Genomic DNA, 17,639 nt, shown 5'->3' on the forward strand with positions numbered 1-17,639 from the left:
GGGGGGTGGAGCGGGAAGAGACTATTTCTTTGTGAGTCAAAGATGTTCCTGGAAGAAGGATTTGTAGTAAGTGGCTCATGGGGCGGAGGGGGGGTGGTGGTGTTAATGAAAAGTTTATTGATCCGTTTTGCCAGTTTTTGTTTCGTTTACCTTTGTCTTCTAAGGACTAAACCCTTCCTCATAATTTCTTTGGCATCGTGTTTCTCCTTTTTTTTTTTTTTTTTTTTTTTAAGGGGAATAGGAAGTTTAGAAAATAAATAACTAAGCCTCAACTGACTTCTTCAGCAACAAAAGACGTTGCCAAGCGAGGACAATAAAATTCTAGAATATCTAGAGATTAGATTCCATTCCTGTTCCCTGATACCCACTGGACCTTCTGTTTCTGGATGGGATGTGGGGGTTCTTTTTGTTTGTTTCCCACACAGAAAACCTGCAGCCAAAGTAAGGTCTGTATGTACTCTAATGAGCCATCCCATAAAATGTGCTGTGTGACTCCCAGTAAGTATTTGAATTGAAGTGTAATAGTTTTGAAGTGGTGGTGAACAAAAATCTTTATGTTGGGTTATTGATCTGCTGCTGAAAGGCGTTTGAATTTCAAAAGGGTTTAGTTTAGGGGTTTTGTGTGTTTAAAGGTTTTTTAAGGCAACTTTTTTTTTTTTTTTTCATTTCTGAAATGACCTTGAGAGCTTTAAAACTACATCAGTTTCTACCAGTGGGGTTTGAGGGGGAGGCAGTAGCAGAAGGATCTAGTGAAAATCGAAAATAGAAATAGGAACTGAAGTAGATGCAGTGAAATATTTTCTTATAGAAGTATGTGAAAAGGGAAGTTTTTGTAAGAATGTGTGAAAAAGAAGAGAGGGAAATAACGCAGTTTCAGATGCAAGGAGAGAGAGGGAGCATATCATTCTTCACATTTTATTAGGCCCTGAAATGCAGGAGTGATATGATCTGGAAGACACAGAAATAAAACGCCTAACTACAAGTTGAATAGCAGGCATTGACTTGCTGACCAATGCTTACATGCTTGTTGGTTGGTGGGGGCTGGTTTTGTGTCTGCAAAGGTATCAGAGCACAGTGCTATGACAATGGCTTGCAAATGCTTTAACGCCATGTTTTATTGCTCTTAGGAGCTCTTATTAACTGTAGGTTTGGGAATACGACTAATACTTTAATTTGTGATGTCCACACTAAGGTTTAAGAGTTTCCTTGGATAATATAAAAGGACAGTTTCAAATAAGTAGGATAAACTGCATTCTTTGCCAGAGGGGGAGGGAAGAGGGAAAGGGTGGAGGAGGTATTTTTTTTCTTCCCCTTTACTAGTTCTGTAACTAAGTCAATATTTTAAGATCTGTAGCAGGAATGTGCTTTGTGATCACTAATCTTTCTGTAACATTTTTTTTTTTTTTTTATGAGCAGTATTGTAATTCTGTGCAAAATATTTGGATTTTCTATCTCTCAGCTCGTTCTTGAAATCAGTATGAGTTTTCAAGTTCTGTCTTTTGAGTTTTTAGGATGATGAATATGAAAAACAAATAACTTCAGAAACATGGTTATTACAGTGATTATTGATTGGCTTGGCCTACGGCCAAGCAACTCTTCTGCATGCACCAGAGTTGCTGATTTCAATTCTATAGATTCTTTTTCCTATGTTAGCCTTTTTGAATCGTTAAGCAGTATATATAGCTATTTAAGAACAGTAGATCAGTTTTTAGTTAAGGTTGTTCAATTATGTCTTCATCGCTTTGGAGTTGGTTGAATGACTTGACATGAGATTAAGCACAACAAAAGAAAAGGCAGGGGAACAACAGCTGCCTTCCAGTACAGAGCACTAGTATTCTGAGCAGTTAAGCATTTTACCTTTTAGTATTACGTGGTGTCAGGTTTAAACGTTAATATTTATATTCATGTTTACAAGAACCTTAGGCATTCTGATAAAGCATCAGACACTCAAATCCTGGATATTCGTGTTTTGGGGTTGTTTGTCTCTTGCATTTTTAAGAAAATGATCTTAAGATCTGATACTGAGGAATGAATTGATCTCATTAACTTTTAAGACAAAAGTAGCAAACAGTCACCACTAGTTTGTACTTGTTTAGTTACTGTGTGGTAAGAACTTTAAGGTGTGTCCTTAATGGCAACTGACGATTCTTGCTGCGAAGCCTTGTTTATTTTAGGTAGATGTTTTATACAGAATTTCCAGTGGGACAAATTACTACACTGACTGCACTTATTCTTTCTGAAGACTGGCTGTAAGCATAAGAGAATAATTTTGCCATGCTGCAATCAGTATGTATTTTAAAATTGAGGCCATTAAGTTTTGCTGTGTATTTTGAGGCTTTTCCTACTTCCTTTGTTTAAACATTCTTAAACAGTGCATATCATATATGAATTTAAAACATTCATATGGCACTATTGGGGCCGAATTTAAATTTAAAATGAATACCTACGTCCTTGTTGATCAAAATAGAAAAGACATTTCTTTAAATAAGTGGATGTTTTCTGGTTTTGAATGTGGTAAGAAGGCTATATTTGTATCTTGTAAACAAAGTTTCATATTAAGTAGTCTTTAGAGAATGGCTTCCAGGCTTTGGATTAGAGGATTATTTTTTCTTTTTTTTCCCCTTCATTTTAAGTGAATAATGTGTTTTGGTTTTGCTTTGTTTTGGTTGGGGTGGGGAGAGCAAGATTTAGGGTAGGGGCTAGAAGGAGGAAGATAATAAACTTTAGCACCTTTTTCAGACTGTCTTACACAAAAGATTACTTCATTTTGGTTTCTCCTTTCATTAGATCACACTAAAAAAAAATTCCTTTTTGAGCACTTATTGCTAATCTTCAGAATCTATCTTCTTAATACTATTATTTTCATTTAGGACTATGCTGATAGATGAATATAATATTTTATATGAACAAAGTGCTAAGTTATTACTGTGATCATGGGGAAATAATTTTAAAAGGGAACTGTGGGTTTCACTTAGACTTTCAAAACAGTGATTACAATAAACTTTTAGTTACAAAAATCTGAGAGTTTGTAATTAAGAAGCTCTGGGGAAATGTTAAGTAAATTTTAACTTCCCTTTGTTCTTTGGGACTTTTTGTTGTTCCAACTCTAACCTGAATCTTGATTTGGAATGCATTGTCCTAGTAAAAGATTCCATACTCTCTATATGTAAATACACTCCCTCTTTCCTGTGTTATGAAATGCTGTAACTACCACTGGCATATGGAAAGAACAGTCCCCCCCTTCCCTAAGGTAAAATGGGCTAAGCTTTCTTTTCTTTGCAAGAAGCTGAAAGAAGAGTTTGACCTTTGAACTCACCCTCACACTTCCACACTGCTTTCAGGATGATTAAATAACCAAGGATATTTGCCTGTGTCTTATGCTTATTTATCTCACTTAAAATGTTCTAATACTTAACTGTTGAGGTATTGTCTTTAAATATAGCAAGACAGTACATTTCAGTTACAGCAGGGCTGCCATTTGCCAGCTCAGCCCTCTTATTTTTGAGACTCTTGATTTAGAACATCAGCATTCCAATCAGATACTCTTTCCACATCTCATAACTACATTAATTTCAAACTGCTATTTACTCTTAATGGGCTTTGGGTCATTTCTGATGACCCTTGACCCTCTTTTTTAAGGTGACTTTAGTAGCAAAAAAGTTTTTCTTTCTGGTGCATTAATACGATCAGGGGATTCTGCTGACTACTGTATGCATGCTTTTAGAGAGATGTGACTCATACCACAAGAGATTTGCAACTGAATACAAAAGTAAGGAAAAGGATATGACCAAGCTGTGTAAGAGTCTCAATATGTGTTGTATTTTAGGATTAAAAAACCCAATCACACTTTTCCAGCCTAAGCTTAGCTAGGTTTTTGTGTCCCTCCAAACAAAAAGCTACTCTCAAAACAATTTGCTTTGAAAAATCATCTTTTTTTTTTCAGTGAAATTCCCAAATAATCTTGTTTTGTGGATGATGAAAACTTGTTTAGGCCAAACCTGGGTATATTTCGGTGGGAGAAAAATATTAAAACTTCTACTGTTATAATCATATGACTTTGGTCAGAGCATAGTTTATAGCTTATCATAAATGTAGCTCTTTTGATTCTTCCTCATTTTTTAATTTTTTTTAAGGGGGGCAGCAAGTTAAGTGGTATGACAAGAACAGACTTTCTGTTTCAAAGTAAAACAACATACATGTGAAAAATGAGTTACAAATCAAACATATAAGTGACACTTGTTTTGAAATACAATGTCTTTGAGTTCATTGCAGAAGATGGAATTGGTTATCAGACTGCCTTGAGAATTTCAAAAGAAAGTACAAGAGGAAATGTGGTTAGAATATGCAGGAAAATCTATGTAGATCGGTGGAATTTAAAGATTTGAGCAGAAACCCATCCAGCTATCAGTGAATAATTGACTGGATAGAGATTTTCTATGTGCTAAAGATTTTATGTAACTAAAAGTATCAAAGTCTGAGTTTGTTTATGCGCAATGGGTACGCTTGCATTTTTCAGTGTAATAAAGCGAGTGCAGTTTACCTCTGACATAAACTACGTGAAGGCCCTTGTATTGTGCTTATACTTTATCATGATAGTTTGGAATTGTTTGGGTGAAATCCTTGGGATTATGTCAGCCCCCTCTCTCTTTTGGTAGACGGGTAGGAAGAAGCAAATTAGATGTAATCCAAAGACTATGATGTTAAGTCCATTGTAAGGTGGTCCAGAGAAGCAACAATTTCTATTTGTTTGTTTCTAACCATTTCTCCTTATGCTAGTAAAGTTTGTATATAAAAATGCCTGTCTGAAAAGTCAGTTTCTCGTGGATGCTGACTCCCCTTTCTAAGGACAGTTTGGCACTGTGAAGCCCAGTATGTCAGACTATGTCATTGCATATATCCCTTCAGTCCACTAGTTTGAGATAATGTAATGCTCGACAATTAAAAGATTCAGTCTCATCAGTCTTGTGTGGGGCTCTGGAAGATCTCCCACCTGCGTGGAAGAAAGGAGGCAGCTATTTGAAGTGTCTATTTCTAGCACTTTTCTATTTTAGTACCTTCAGATGCTAGTCCAGAGCATGACTTAAGTATCTGTTTTTCCCTTGCACTGTGTACCTTTTTCCATCGTTCAAGACTGATTTTTGCAAATACATAATTGTGGATGTGTTTGAAAGTGATGACTTCAAAGTGCTCTGCAGAGAGGAGGGATAAGAAGTTGCTGCTTTTTTTTTTTTTTTTTTTTTTTTTTTTTTTTTTTTTCCTTAAGGTGCAGGGGTTTGAGCTGTGTTGGATAAGAGTTAGAATCAGAGTTGAAATCAGGTGAGAGCATGAGGGAAGATTAATGACCTTAACAAAGTGAACTCTTTGGAAGTGACTACTTCTCTGAAATCCAAGAACAGTAAAAGAATCCCTTTTCCTGTTATTTCACCTATGCTGCCCAAAGGGATGTAACTTGCCTATAATTGCCACGGAGGAACTCCTGGCTCTTGAGTAATAAGGAATTAGGTCTAATTTGGTAAACTCTGTATTTACCACTTCTTTGTAGTTGTGGCTGCTGGAGAGACCGAACAACCTTCTGCCAAGAAGTGAAAAGTCAAATTTGCTTTTAAGGTCTCTGAAAATACCTTCTTTCAAATGAAAACCAAGACTAAACATATAAGGCAGTGTATGTAAGGTGAGACTGACTCAACAGTAAAAATGCATCACTCCACCAGGAGAGTCTTTACCTGCTGTGGAGAGAACAATAAACTGTTTTGTAAGGTAAGGGGTCATTGCCAGTTTAAGTGCATGTAACTTCTTGATTTAATGAAGTTGCATCATCTTATAGCAGTGGTGAAATGTGTCCCAGACTTATTTAAAATAGGATCACTCTTGTGTCTTTCAGCCTTTCCACAACAGGTATTGGCCACTTCATTGGTTTTGTGGTTCCTGAGAAATTCTCTCCTAATCAGAGGGGAAAAAAGGGAAAAAATCTGGCTGTTAGAGCAGTCCTTCTGAACTTTAAAAGTCAATACTTATTTGTAGCACTTCCTCCTTTAATGCCAAGAATTAGTCTCTTTTATATTTGCTCTTGCTCAGTGGAGGAAAAACATGTGCAAAATGATGCAAGCTTATATGTTCTCTGCTTTAAAAGGAATAATTACATCTTTTGATAGAAGAGGCATTCAGTTCACTGAGGAGACACATTCAGCTCATCCATCCACTGCCAAAACACTGTTAGACATATAGCCTTAAAGAAAAAGGGACTCCACAGGAAAAGGTTTTTTAGAGAAAGGATATCCTTTGTTTCTATTAGTATAGATGTCTGAAATGGGGGGAGGGAGTTTTCCTAATATTGTTCATTATTAACTACTAGTTATTTTCCACTGGTGATTAAAATCCTGTTTGCTAGACTTTGGGGGAAAATGGCTTGCATGTATGTCTGTTTTATCTGACTACAAAAGAGCTTTCAACACAATCTTTCTAAAGTGTTTGTGGAAGAATGCCTGGATAATAACATTCTTGTGTTCTGGTGTATATGTCTCTTCAGTTCTGTTTTTATGAAATGTCTGAGTATTATTGCATTGAAAGGCTCTGCAGTGTTGTTAGAAGGGACTGTAACTGAGAAAACCAGAGTAGCCTCTCAGGATAGAAAGATAAGCCATGAAAACCCCTCTAAGAGTTTGAGTTTAGGATAACTTTAAAAACTTCAAGCCTGAAGGATGAAGACTAACAAGGGGACTTAAGTTTGCAATTTTAGGGAGTGGAAATTCCAATTTGGGGTCATCTTTTATGTTCTCTTTTCAACCTGAACGTCTTCAGTCTTCATTTTGATCTTTCCTGCAACTGAAACAAACAACTCTCTTCCTCCCCTTCCTCCCCCTAAATCTCCATTTCCTTTAAAAGTACTCATGTTAGTTCTTTATCAGACTGAACTGTTAACAAACTATTAATAAAAAACATTTTTGTACTTGAACACTTGGTATAAAAACCTAAGTGTAGATGAGAAAGTGTTAGGTGTACTCACATGCTCCTCCATTAACAAAGAAATAAACTGAAAAGTTGGTTAAAATGATATACTGATAAAAGGTAGAAGGGAGTAGCTCTTCCCTTCCCTAGAAAGCAATAGAATGCACAGTAATGAAGAGTAAGTTATTGACTTCATGTAGTGTTATGAAGAAAAGCTGACTCTTCTGCTGTTCTGCAAAATAATGTTTTATCTGTGCTGAGTTTTATAGCTTTCCAGTGTTTTAAGTCGTAAGCAGATGGACAGTTGCACTTTCAGAATAAAAGGTCACAGTCTATGCAGCAAATAGTGTGTTGTCTTCCCTAGATTTAGGGACTATCCTTCCCTCAAATTGGGATAGGAAAGACATTTCTATCTAATAAAGGATAATACTTTATGGCGTGAGGTGTGACTTGTATGCGTTCCTTAAATGGAGAGAGGAAGTTATGTGGTTGCCATAAAACCCTAATACCTGTGGAGACAAACTTGCAATTTCATGCTGTGGCTGTTTGGAAATCTGACCAATATTTTGGGGCAATTGGTAAATTAGAACCTCACAATAACGCTTTGCTTCACTTTCTGACTTAAACCTAAGAGACTATGAAGGCCACAGCACACCAGTACTGCTGGTACAATGCAGCCGTTGTCACTGAGGGGTTCTGCAAACAGGACACACACAACCTGTAGGGCACCTATAGGACACTATAGGTGCTATCTTGAACTTGGAGCTCTTGAATATTGTTAGCAGCTACTTAGGGATGGTATTTCTGCTTAATATCCCCTGTGTGTACTAGGTGTGGTGCAACTGTCTTAAGTTTATGCAATTATATATATGTATTAAAGAAATGCTCTTAAGCTAAGTTCAGCCTCAGCTCAGGCTTTTCTTTGAGAGTTTGAAGTTGTACTTATTTATGCATGAGCTTCTCTGCCTATGATCAATATCATACCTGAATATAGATGTGCCCAGACAAAATAGAGAATATCCATAAGGCAGCTTTTATTTGTGGTCTCCATGAGGGAAAAGTGATGTTAACTGGTAGATTTTATTTTATGTTCATTAGATAGAACTGGAACAACTATTCTGAAAAAGCAAAACTTTTATATTGAAATAAGAGGTGTTTAAATAATTGTGGTTTCCACTAAGCAATCAGCAGTGTAAAATCTATTTCATTAACAATGCCCAAAGAGCAACAACCTGTTCTGAGGTATAGACATACCGAGAGAAAAGAATGTTTCATGTAAAATGACTCTTAACATCCTAAAACTTTTTGAAACATGAGGAAAACTGAAGATTTTTCTTAAAGCGGAATTGAGAGTTACATGAAAGTTTCTTGAGTCAATTAGGCACAGTAAAAATTCAGGTAGTTAATCTGCAGCAGCTTGTTCTCTGATGGGTTTTTGGGTGCGGGCTTCTTGATCGTTGCTGGCACTGGATTATGTAGGATTTGAAACCTCATGGAACCTTTTTAGGATAGTAAAAGAAGCTCTGGTCATCTGTTAAACAGCAATAGCTTTGCTACTGGCCTTTTGTTTAATGATCTGCAAACAGGTAGTTGAGGTAGTTATGTCCCAGTACTTATCTCCTAGTACACAGAACAGTAACTAAGTATCATACTTACTTGTAACTCTTAGTTTTCTCACTTCTGTTTTTAAGAAAGTGTTGCAGCAACTAGGTTAACTTCTGTAATTGTTCCAGTTTGCTTTTTACAGTTTAACAATAGTTTTGTTAGCATCGAAATAGCAAGGGATAGGTTGGTGTCGTTTGTTTTTTTTTTTTTTTTTTTCCTGATACTAGCTATGCAACTTTTATTTTCAGTGCTCTGTAGTGTTTAAAATGGGAAATTCAGTGGTTAGACTTTGCTATTCTCTAAAAGGTGTGTCTTAGAGTTTTTATTACATATTCAGGAAAATTTTGAAATGCAGGAAGTAGAAATGCAATAAAATTACTACTGATAGGTCATTTCCCAGATAAATCTTTGAGACTGTAATATGTCATCTTTGGTTGTGTAATTTAATAAAAATAAATTAAACTTCTCTACAGGCACTTAATTAAAATTTTCTCTGTTTTAATAATCCATTTACATGCAGCAGCTTTTTGGTGTGGTTCTTGGGTTGTGTGGCAAGTGCAATGAAAACAAGATGTTCTCATCTGTCCAGTTCAATCTTTATTTATATATGTTTTGTGGTGTTTATAAATATAATAGGTATTGCTGCAAACCTGTTGAAATATTTGACTAAAGGCCATATAGCTAAATATGACTCGGTTGTGAACTAAAGCTTGCTAAGTGTTCAGGCTCTCCACTGTTGGAAGAAAAAAGTACAATAGATGGCATCCTGCAGTTGGGATGAATTTGCTGCTTCTGGACAGACCGCTCCAGGAGATGTCCAGGTGTGCTGAGAAGGCAGGTTCCTTCTGCCCTGCTCATTCACCTCAAGGCAGTTGCAGCAACCACTGGCACATGTAGGCCCTGGACTCTGGCATGAGATCCATATTGACTATTACAAATGGATAGGGGAGCCAGAAGTCAAGATTTCCTGACTGACTTTATTGTGAGGAGGGATAGTCATTCTTTGTTTTGAACCTTGAATTACTCTGTAGCGAATTTATCACTCTTCAGCTATTGGAAGGAAGGCTTTCCTGTTTTGTTCTGTTCCTTTGCTTAATATCTCTGACTGATACTGGCGTCATGTCTGTTCTGTCTTCTGAAAGTGAAAGACAACAGAAGAAACCCCAGGTACTGCATATTTTTGAACTAACATACAGACCTTCAGCCACAAATATTCAGTGCTTGTCAAAACTGCAGGTTGTCCACTTTCCCAAGGAAGCAGTAGTACAGCGTTAAGACAACTCTTAGCAGTTTTGTTGCTGCTTACAGGGTTTTGAATAACAGGAATGTAATTAATCCGCATTTTGATCCTCAAATCCAAGGCATCTTCCCTAGGAAGAAAGGTTTTGTTAATAATGGATAAAATCCTGGTGTAGATATTTGTAGTTTTAGCATGTGTTAGCTTGTCTAAACAGTAAGAGCATAAAATCATGCCTGCTTGTAAAAGCCATATATTTAATCAGAGCAAAGTGTGTAATCACTGGATACAAAAATAATATTACTAAAGTCAGAAGGTGAGCTAAAAAGCTCTAATCTTGTCTTCCCAGTTTAAATATAGTTCTGCCTAGTTGCATCTGCAGTTTTCTTCAGAAATGCTACCTGCAATTTTTTTATTCAGTCTATAGGTACTATCTCTTGTATATGATAGTATATCCAAGAGCAATAGTTGCCTGAGCTGCAAACAGGCATTTCAGATTCCTAAAACAGGAATATCTTGCTCTGCTTTGCAATGCTGCCTAGAGGATGAGCTGTGGTCAGTTCTTCAAAAGTGTTCAGAGCCTCCTATTAAAAACAGTGAAAGCTTGAAAAGCATTCAGCAGCTAACACGGCTTGGTGGAGGTGCGTAAAGTGCTTTGAAGAGCCATAGAAGAGGTCTCCAAAGGGCTTGTTCAAACCTATTGATACCCAATAAAATTTGGATCCAAACTCCTCTCTTGAGGAGTTACATGCTCTGTATTTTTATGTGCAGTTGTGAGGACAGGTTTGGTTTTTCAGACAGCTGAGATAAGATTGAAACAGACCCGTTTTCAAAGGGTTTACCAGAGAAAATGTTATTGCTTGAGGTGGACTTTTCACCCATCAGTGATCAACCTAGGGCCTAATAAATCTCGAAGCATATGTTTTTCACAAAATGTTTCTATTATCCTAGGTTAGGTTTGAGTAGAACTGTGTGTGTTACAAGGATGTCTCTCCTACACTCATCTCATCCCAGAATGGATAAGAATTGACTGTGGATTTCTGTTGGTTTTCATCTCTTTTCTTTCTACAGTGACTTAATTTTGGCTGCTCTGTTGGGTACCTGTTGTAATTCCACAAAGTGGGGAGCATAATAAAGCGTAATCAGCCTTTTCTGTATTTGTAGACACTAGCAAGGAAATCGTTGATGACAAATCTCAGCAATTCACTACATGGGACTTTAGGCATTGGTGTTTGACTCTGACTTCATACCCCAGAAATGCCTCTGGCCTTTTTGTAGGATGATTCTTATACCTGCTACTGCAGAGTGCTTACCTGTGACTCTGAAAGTAAATGCATTAAACTCTTCAAGGTTGTTCAATTTTTTTAATCTTGCTTGGATTATAGGTGTTCAGTTGATGTTAACTTTTTGGTTTGCAAATAAATTGTTTTCGGGTAGATAGTTGCCATTTAAGCACATGAGCTTTGCTGAAGCATGTTATCCTGCTGTGTAAAAAATACTTCTTAAAACTGCAGTGGAAATAGAGCAAAATGACAAGTTTAAACATGAAGTAAAACATGCTAACCAGCACCCTTTGATATGTTTTTCCTTATGTTTTACAAAGGGGAAAGCTTTTTGAATACTTCAGCTTCAAACTTTTGTTACAGCTTCTTCACTTGCATATAGAGGGTGAGTGAAAGCCAGAAAGTCAAAACTGAATGGGGAAGGTAGAAAGGCAGAAGCAAAGGCTGCAATAGAAGCAATGGAGAAGTGTCACACCATAGACTGAACCTGCCTATTGGAAAAGATGTTTGAGTCATTATACAGAGAGGAAGTGTTAATCATGGCAGTGAGAAAACTAAATGGGGATAAAAAACAGAAAAGAGACTTTGGCTGCAGAAAATCCAGGTTCCATCACCATCAACCTGTCAGCCAGTGGCTTGTTCCCTCTTACACTCTACCCTATGCCCCCCAAGATCCCTCCATTCATGTTTAACTTAACATATGATGAATCTTTTGCCCAGGCCTGAAATAAGTTGGGTTTAAAAACAGCTAGAAGCTTCTTTGTATCAGATCTGATAATTGTCTAGACCTGGATTAGAGGACTGGACAATGAAAGCACTAAGGTCTAGAGATACAGAAAAAAAATGGAAGACAAGTAACTGGCAACAATAATTTTATTCTGTTTTGGCACTCTGGTGTGTTTTTTTTACCCATCTTCATTAGGCTATGGGATCTTGCTGTCTGTATGATGATGGAAAAGTAGTTGCTAGCTTTTCAAATTAAAACCAAAGAATATTCTCAGGGCAAGGCTGTAGTGCAGAAAGTGGGTAAAGTGTTTTGAGATGTTGGATCTGTGACTCCTAGCAAGCAATGTGTTGTCCTGTTTCCTTTCCCATGTGGTTATCTTGCCTGGGCTTGACTGTTCTGTGGTAGGTGAAGGTATCCAATATAGTTGAAGGCACCATATCAAACCTTGGGTCTATAGATAGTTGCCTTTTCACTTCAGGTGGATTTAAATGTCCTGTCCCGTTAACCTCCCATGGCTGTTATACTGGCTCTGCCAGCAGATGGCCTTACAGGACCCTCATCTGCAAACATCTTTGGGCCACTGAACTGGCTGATTTCTACTGAAATGGTTTAAGATTCAATGGCTTAAAACCACCTTTTTCTGTCCAACTAACATTGATCAGAAAAGGTTGGAGAAGGTAACCTCAGCTGCATAGATAACCAGATCTTTACATACTGCAACTACTTGTCATGGGAATCTCTGGAGCCTGAACTTATTACAGGGTTGTGTTTGAATTTTTACCCTTTATTTGACTGAAATGAAGCCAAATGTTTTTTTTTTTTTTTTTTTTTTTTTTTCAAAATAAAAGCAAGGCAGAGGTGGAAGTTGAGATGAATTTTAAAACCCTACTTTGCCTGTACGGTCTTCTGCTTTAGGAACTGTAGAGCATATTGTGTTTTCAGGCATATTAATTCAAGTAATGTGAATCACTGGCCAGCTGTCTTTTATGAAATAATTTGCAAAAGTTTGACGTTTGAGTCAAATTTTGAATGCATTCTTTTCATTAAATATTCATGTATTTGGAAATGTGCCTTATCTCTGAATGATTCCTCTTCAGTTTATATGATCTTGTATTAGTTTGATAGACTTATCCCTTATCCAAAAATACGATCAAGCAGAGTCCTCAACGTCACAATGCTATAATTTGCCAGCTCAGAGTGGTGGCCATTAATTGCTGCTAGCAGACATTAAATCTCTTAAGTCTATAAAAGTTACAAATTGGAGTTGTGATTAACTTTATAACTCTTTATAATCGGGTGGAATCTTAAACCTTCCCCTTTGAGTGTAATCAATAAAGCACACTTTTTGTTGCATGTAATTTGAATTTAGAAGCATTTCCTGTTTAAATGTAATAGTTACCCTCTTGGATGATTTAAATACTAAACTACTGTTCAAGAAACAGTGTCATTAGTTTATTTCAAACTTTGAGATGATCCCATTGTACTAGCCTAAGATTGTCACAGAGATTGTAAAACTGTGGATGGTAGTAAAAGCTTTGAGTAGTGGTATTAGTGAATAGTTCTTAAAACAAAGATTTGTACTGACGGTTACTGTGTACCAGAACTAGAAAGTTAATTCTAAGCTGTATAGTCTTGATAAAAAAGTCTTGCTCAGTGGCCTTTAGAGAACAAAGAAGTAAAGGTTTACTGTCCCTGTAAACACTGGTTTCACAGGTTCGAGGAAAGGTTACTTTGGATCGCTTCATTTACTTGTTATGAATTCAGTAGTAGATGTATTGAAATATGGTTTTAGCATATTTAGTTATATAACTGGATAAGAATAAATTTAGAATAGATAGTAGAAAAAGTATTGCTTTTATATAGTAATCTTAATACAGAAGCCCAGGTAGTGGAACACAGGGATGTTCAAGACCGTATTATTTCAACTGCAGTAGGCTTAAAAGTGACCAGAGTCCCTCACTGACTATTTACTAAAAGTGTTCAAAAGCATTCGATAGTTCTCTAGCCCTAATGTTTTCATTATTTGGGAGACAATGCTTTTTCTTTGAAAAGTCTGACAATTTTCTCTCTTTTCCAGGTGCTGGAGTACTTTGTGGCACTGAACTTGTCCTTGAGTGTATTTCACCCAATGCAACTATTTGAAGAGTTTGTACAAGAAACTAAGTGCAACTGACTGTTTCTACAGACTTGAAGAATCAGAATAAATAGTTCAAAAAAGCCCTCATTCTGTCACTGAGAGAACAACCGGTGGATATACTTGCAGTGATGTGTGAACACAGATAAAATTGAAAAAGAAGTAATTTTTTGCTTGTGAAAAAAATATTTTTCCTGGCAGAGATTTTTTAGCTTAGCAGACTTGTAAGCACATGTTGGAGAACTTCAGAAGTGTCCTTACTGTGATTAGTGAGCATCCCCAAAGAACTGAAACCTTACATTAAAACACGTAATAGGGAACAGAACGTAGGAAACATGCCAACTCAGCCTCTCTTGGCATACATGGATGGACCGGATGGAATAGCCAGTACCGTTGGTGCACAGATGGAGAATAACGATGCCTCAATGACAATAAAAGGAACAAACACAATTTCTTACAAAAGCTTGCAAGAAAAGTTTCTCATGCAAGCTGAGGGATGCATGCCTCTGGACTGCATGTTTTGTGATGAGACTTTTAAACATCCTGAAGAACTTGGTAAGCATGTTTTAACCCAGCATAGGCCAACTCTTTGTGAACCAGCTGTCCTGCGTGTTGAAGCAGAGTATCTTAGTCCTCTAGATAAATGTCGAGTAAGAACAAACTTGTCTTCATCAAACAATGAAAAGGACAGTGAAGACCTTAGCTGTAAAGTTTGTGGACAAGCATTTGATGAGGCTTTTGATGTTGAGGCGCACATGAAAAAGCATAAAGACTCTTTTACCTATTGGTGTAATGTATGTGGAAGAAGATTTAAAGAGCCATGGTTCCTCAAAAATCATATGAGAACACACACTGGAAAGCCTGGTTCTAGAAACAAGCACCAACAGAGTTCTGAAATGCCCATAACAATAAATGAGGTGGTGCAGGAGCATGTAACTGAAAATGTAACGTCACCTTACAAAATCTGTATGGTTTGTGGTTTCCTATTTCCCAATAAAGAGACTCTAATTGAGCACAGTAAAGTGCACACCAAAGAATCAGTACCAACTGGTGAATCTAATGCAGAAGAAACGTCTCAGAAAGAGGAATTTTTTCAATTATTCAATTTAAGACCAAACGTGGCTCCAGAAAATGACAAATCACAAAAACCTGTGAAATGGATACCTGAACTAGATCCTTTCACCACATACCAAGCATGGCAGCTGGCTACCAAAGGTAAAGTTGCAGTTGGCCATGGCCTGATTAAAGAACGAGGGCATGAAGTAGTTACAGACAATGATGATTCATCCTCCGATAAAGAAGAACTTGGTGAAATTTGGAATGCAAATAAAGGTAGCCATGCTGAAACTACAGGGAAGTCAAAAGTAAATAAAACCAGCGGATATACAGGGAATGGTAACTTATCCCAAGACAAATTGAAACATCCCACTGGTGAAGTGCCTTCTATTGAGATGGATTCTAAATTGTCCCAGAACAAAGAGAAACCAACACACTGTTCAGAGTGTGGCAAAGCCTTCAGAACATACCACCAGCTAGTCCTTCATTCCAGAGTACATAAGAGAGACAGGCGGACTGATGGAGAGACTTCAGCTGCTTCAAGGACGTACTGTGCTGATATAATCACAAGTCTGGATGAAAATGGAGCAGAACGAATAGAAGGAGGCTCTGAAGATGGATCTGAAGATGGGCTTCCAGAAACACTTAATTTAGGTGAGTAGCATTTTGAGGACGTTAGTTTGAAATAGATGTTACTGTATTGTTTAGGAACTCTTCAGACTGAAGAATGCATCTTGTCTTTCTCGGTTATGTTTTCAAAACTTGGCCAGAGATAGGAAATGTTATGGTGGGGGAAGAGGAAAAGAGAAAATTGAGAGAGAAAGAAGGGTTCTGACACCACCGTTTGGAGATCTTTGAAGTTGTGTTGGGCCTTCTTGCAGCTATGATTTGGGTTACTGGAATCATTTAAATACTTTAAATATTCAGTCTGGGAAAAGTCACTATTTACTTACCTCTTTCTCCTTTCCTTTCTTCTTGATAACTGCAATAGCAACATTCTTTAGTTTTACTGGATGCTTCTGAGTGTTGCATATCCCTTCTTGTCCAGCACGTTTTTACAAATATTTCTGAAGAAATCATTGCAGTTTCACTTTTTTTCCACTGCATGTTGCAAGAAAGGGCAGAAAATGTCCAGTGCTTGATACCAGCAGTTCTTAAGATCCTGAGAAGTAAAGAATAATTCCAAACATTTTCTGTCAAACTGCAAGTTCTATGTTTCTTTTGAATGGTATGTCACTTGAAAACCTAAATGTCAGAGCCAGAAATTTTAAATTAGTTGTGTGAGGACATGCATGCAGGCTATTAATATGTGGATGTCATGTATGTAAGGAAGTATATATTTAACTCCTCTTCCTTGAAGGGTTGCCAGCAGCTCTCTTTGTCAGAATAGATGGGCTCAATCTGTATGTTACCCAGGGTTAATTCTGCATCTCACAGTGTCTTAGAAAAACAAGGGATACTGAATGATTCCTTAATTGAAAAAGATTGCATGTCTGGGGACACAAAGGAATAGCAGTGTCTTCTAGCTAGCTAATCTAGCACTCGTCTGTGTGACACGCTTTGAGTCTGCATTTAAAGAGCAGACACTTGCATAATCTCAGGAAAAGACACAACGTACAGAATGTCCTGGCACACACAACTGACTTTTCCATTTCTGGTAATGTGCAGCCTTTTATTTTGCCTCCAGTAACAAAGGAATGGAATTATTACCTAATGTTAACTTGCTTGTTTTGTTTCTCAGTGTCTTATCCTAAACTACAACAGCTTTCATTGTGAGATGCTGAGTCACGCTTATTGAGACATGATCTGTTTGTTTAAAACAGCTATGGTTTGTCTCAGCCACAGTTTAGCCATACTTAGCATTTTCAGTATAGAAGCTTTCCAACATGTAGGAACTTCACAGAATCTACCTAAGCTATTATGTATCTAATGTCTTAGTCAAGCAGAACATCTTCCTTCTCACTGTAGCTTTCTAGTCAGCTTTGACTTGGATAGCTTACTGAAGTTGTCTTGACGTTTGTTTGTGTTTTTTTTTTTTTTTTTTTTTCTAATTCAACCCGCCAGAGAGCATGTTGATTTGACTGTAGGGTGTTGTATGTAAGCTTTCTTCCCCTTCTTGTTAGATATTATGCTGTACTTGCTGCCCTCCAGTGGTAACTACCACTGCTTACACTTGAGTGGAGCTAGTTTTTATAATTTGTTCCTTGAATACAAGTTTCACAGAACTAGTAACCCTGTCACTTTCTTACTCCCAAATTTTTGTCAGAGCGTAAGCATTAATGCTTCTAGTGAAAGAATATTACTCGTTATATCTTAAGGATGTTGTTATACAGGCACAACACTCCATTCATTAACAGAGAAATAACAATATTGTAAATTAATAAGGAAATCCATCTTTCTCCTCGCCTTCCTTCCCCAAACACCTTCCTGTGTTTTGCCATGGTGCTCAGAGCAAGTTTACAATCTGTATTGTCATGCTCACGCTAAGTCAATAAAATAATAAATAAAATAAAAAATTAAATTAAAAAATTCTTTACTTAAAGAATACAGTTTATAACCTGTGTGAATTTTTGAGATGGGCCATTCTCGGTCAAGTTCCTGTAAAGTTGTCTTTTTTTTTTTTTTTTTTTTTTTTTTTTTTTTTTTTTTTTT

At 37.0% G+C, this 17,639-nt stretch overlaps 1 protein-coding gene across 1 annotated transcript in view; it reads left to right on the forward strand.

Annotated features, from left to right (window-relative positions):
- The first annotated feature begins 13,877 nt into the window (after positions 1-13,877).
- The window catches only part of ZNF217 (zinc finger protein 217), a 14,673-nt gene continuing 10,911 nt past the window's right edge, over positions 13,878-17,639 (forward strand). Inside the window, exon 1 of the mRNA XM_026862209.1 lies at positions 13,878-15,641. Coding sequence (XP_026718010.1) covers positions 14,267-15,641 — 1,375 coding nt within the window. The 5' untranslated portion in view covers positions 13,878-14,266. The remainder of the gene's footprint in view (positions 15,642-17,639) is intronic.

The sequence above is a fragment of the Athene cunicularia genome (genome assembly GCF_003259725.1).
Source record: "Athene cunicularia isolate RWA chromosome 20 unlocalized genomic scaffold, athCun1 chr20_part1, whole genome shotgun sequence".
NCBI classification, from domain to species: domain Eukaryota; kingdom Metazoa; phylum Chordata; class Aves; order Strigiformes; family Strigidae; genus Athene; species Athene cunicularia.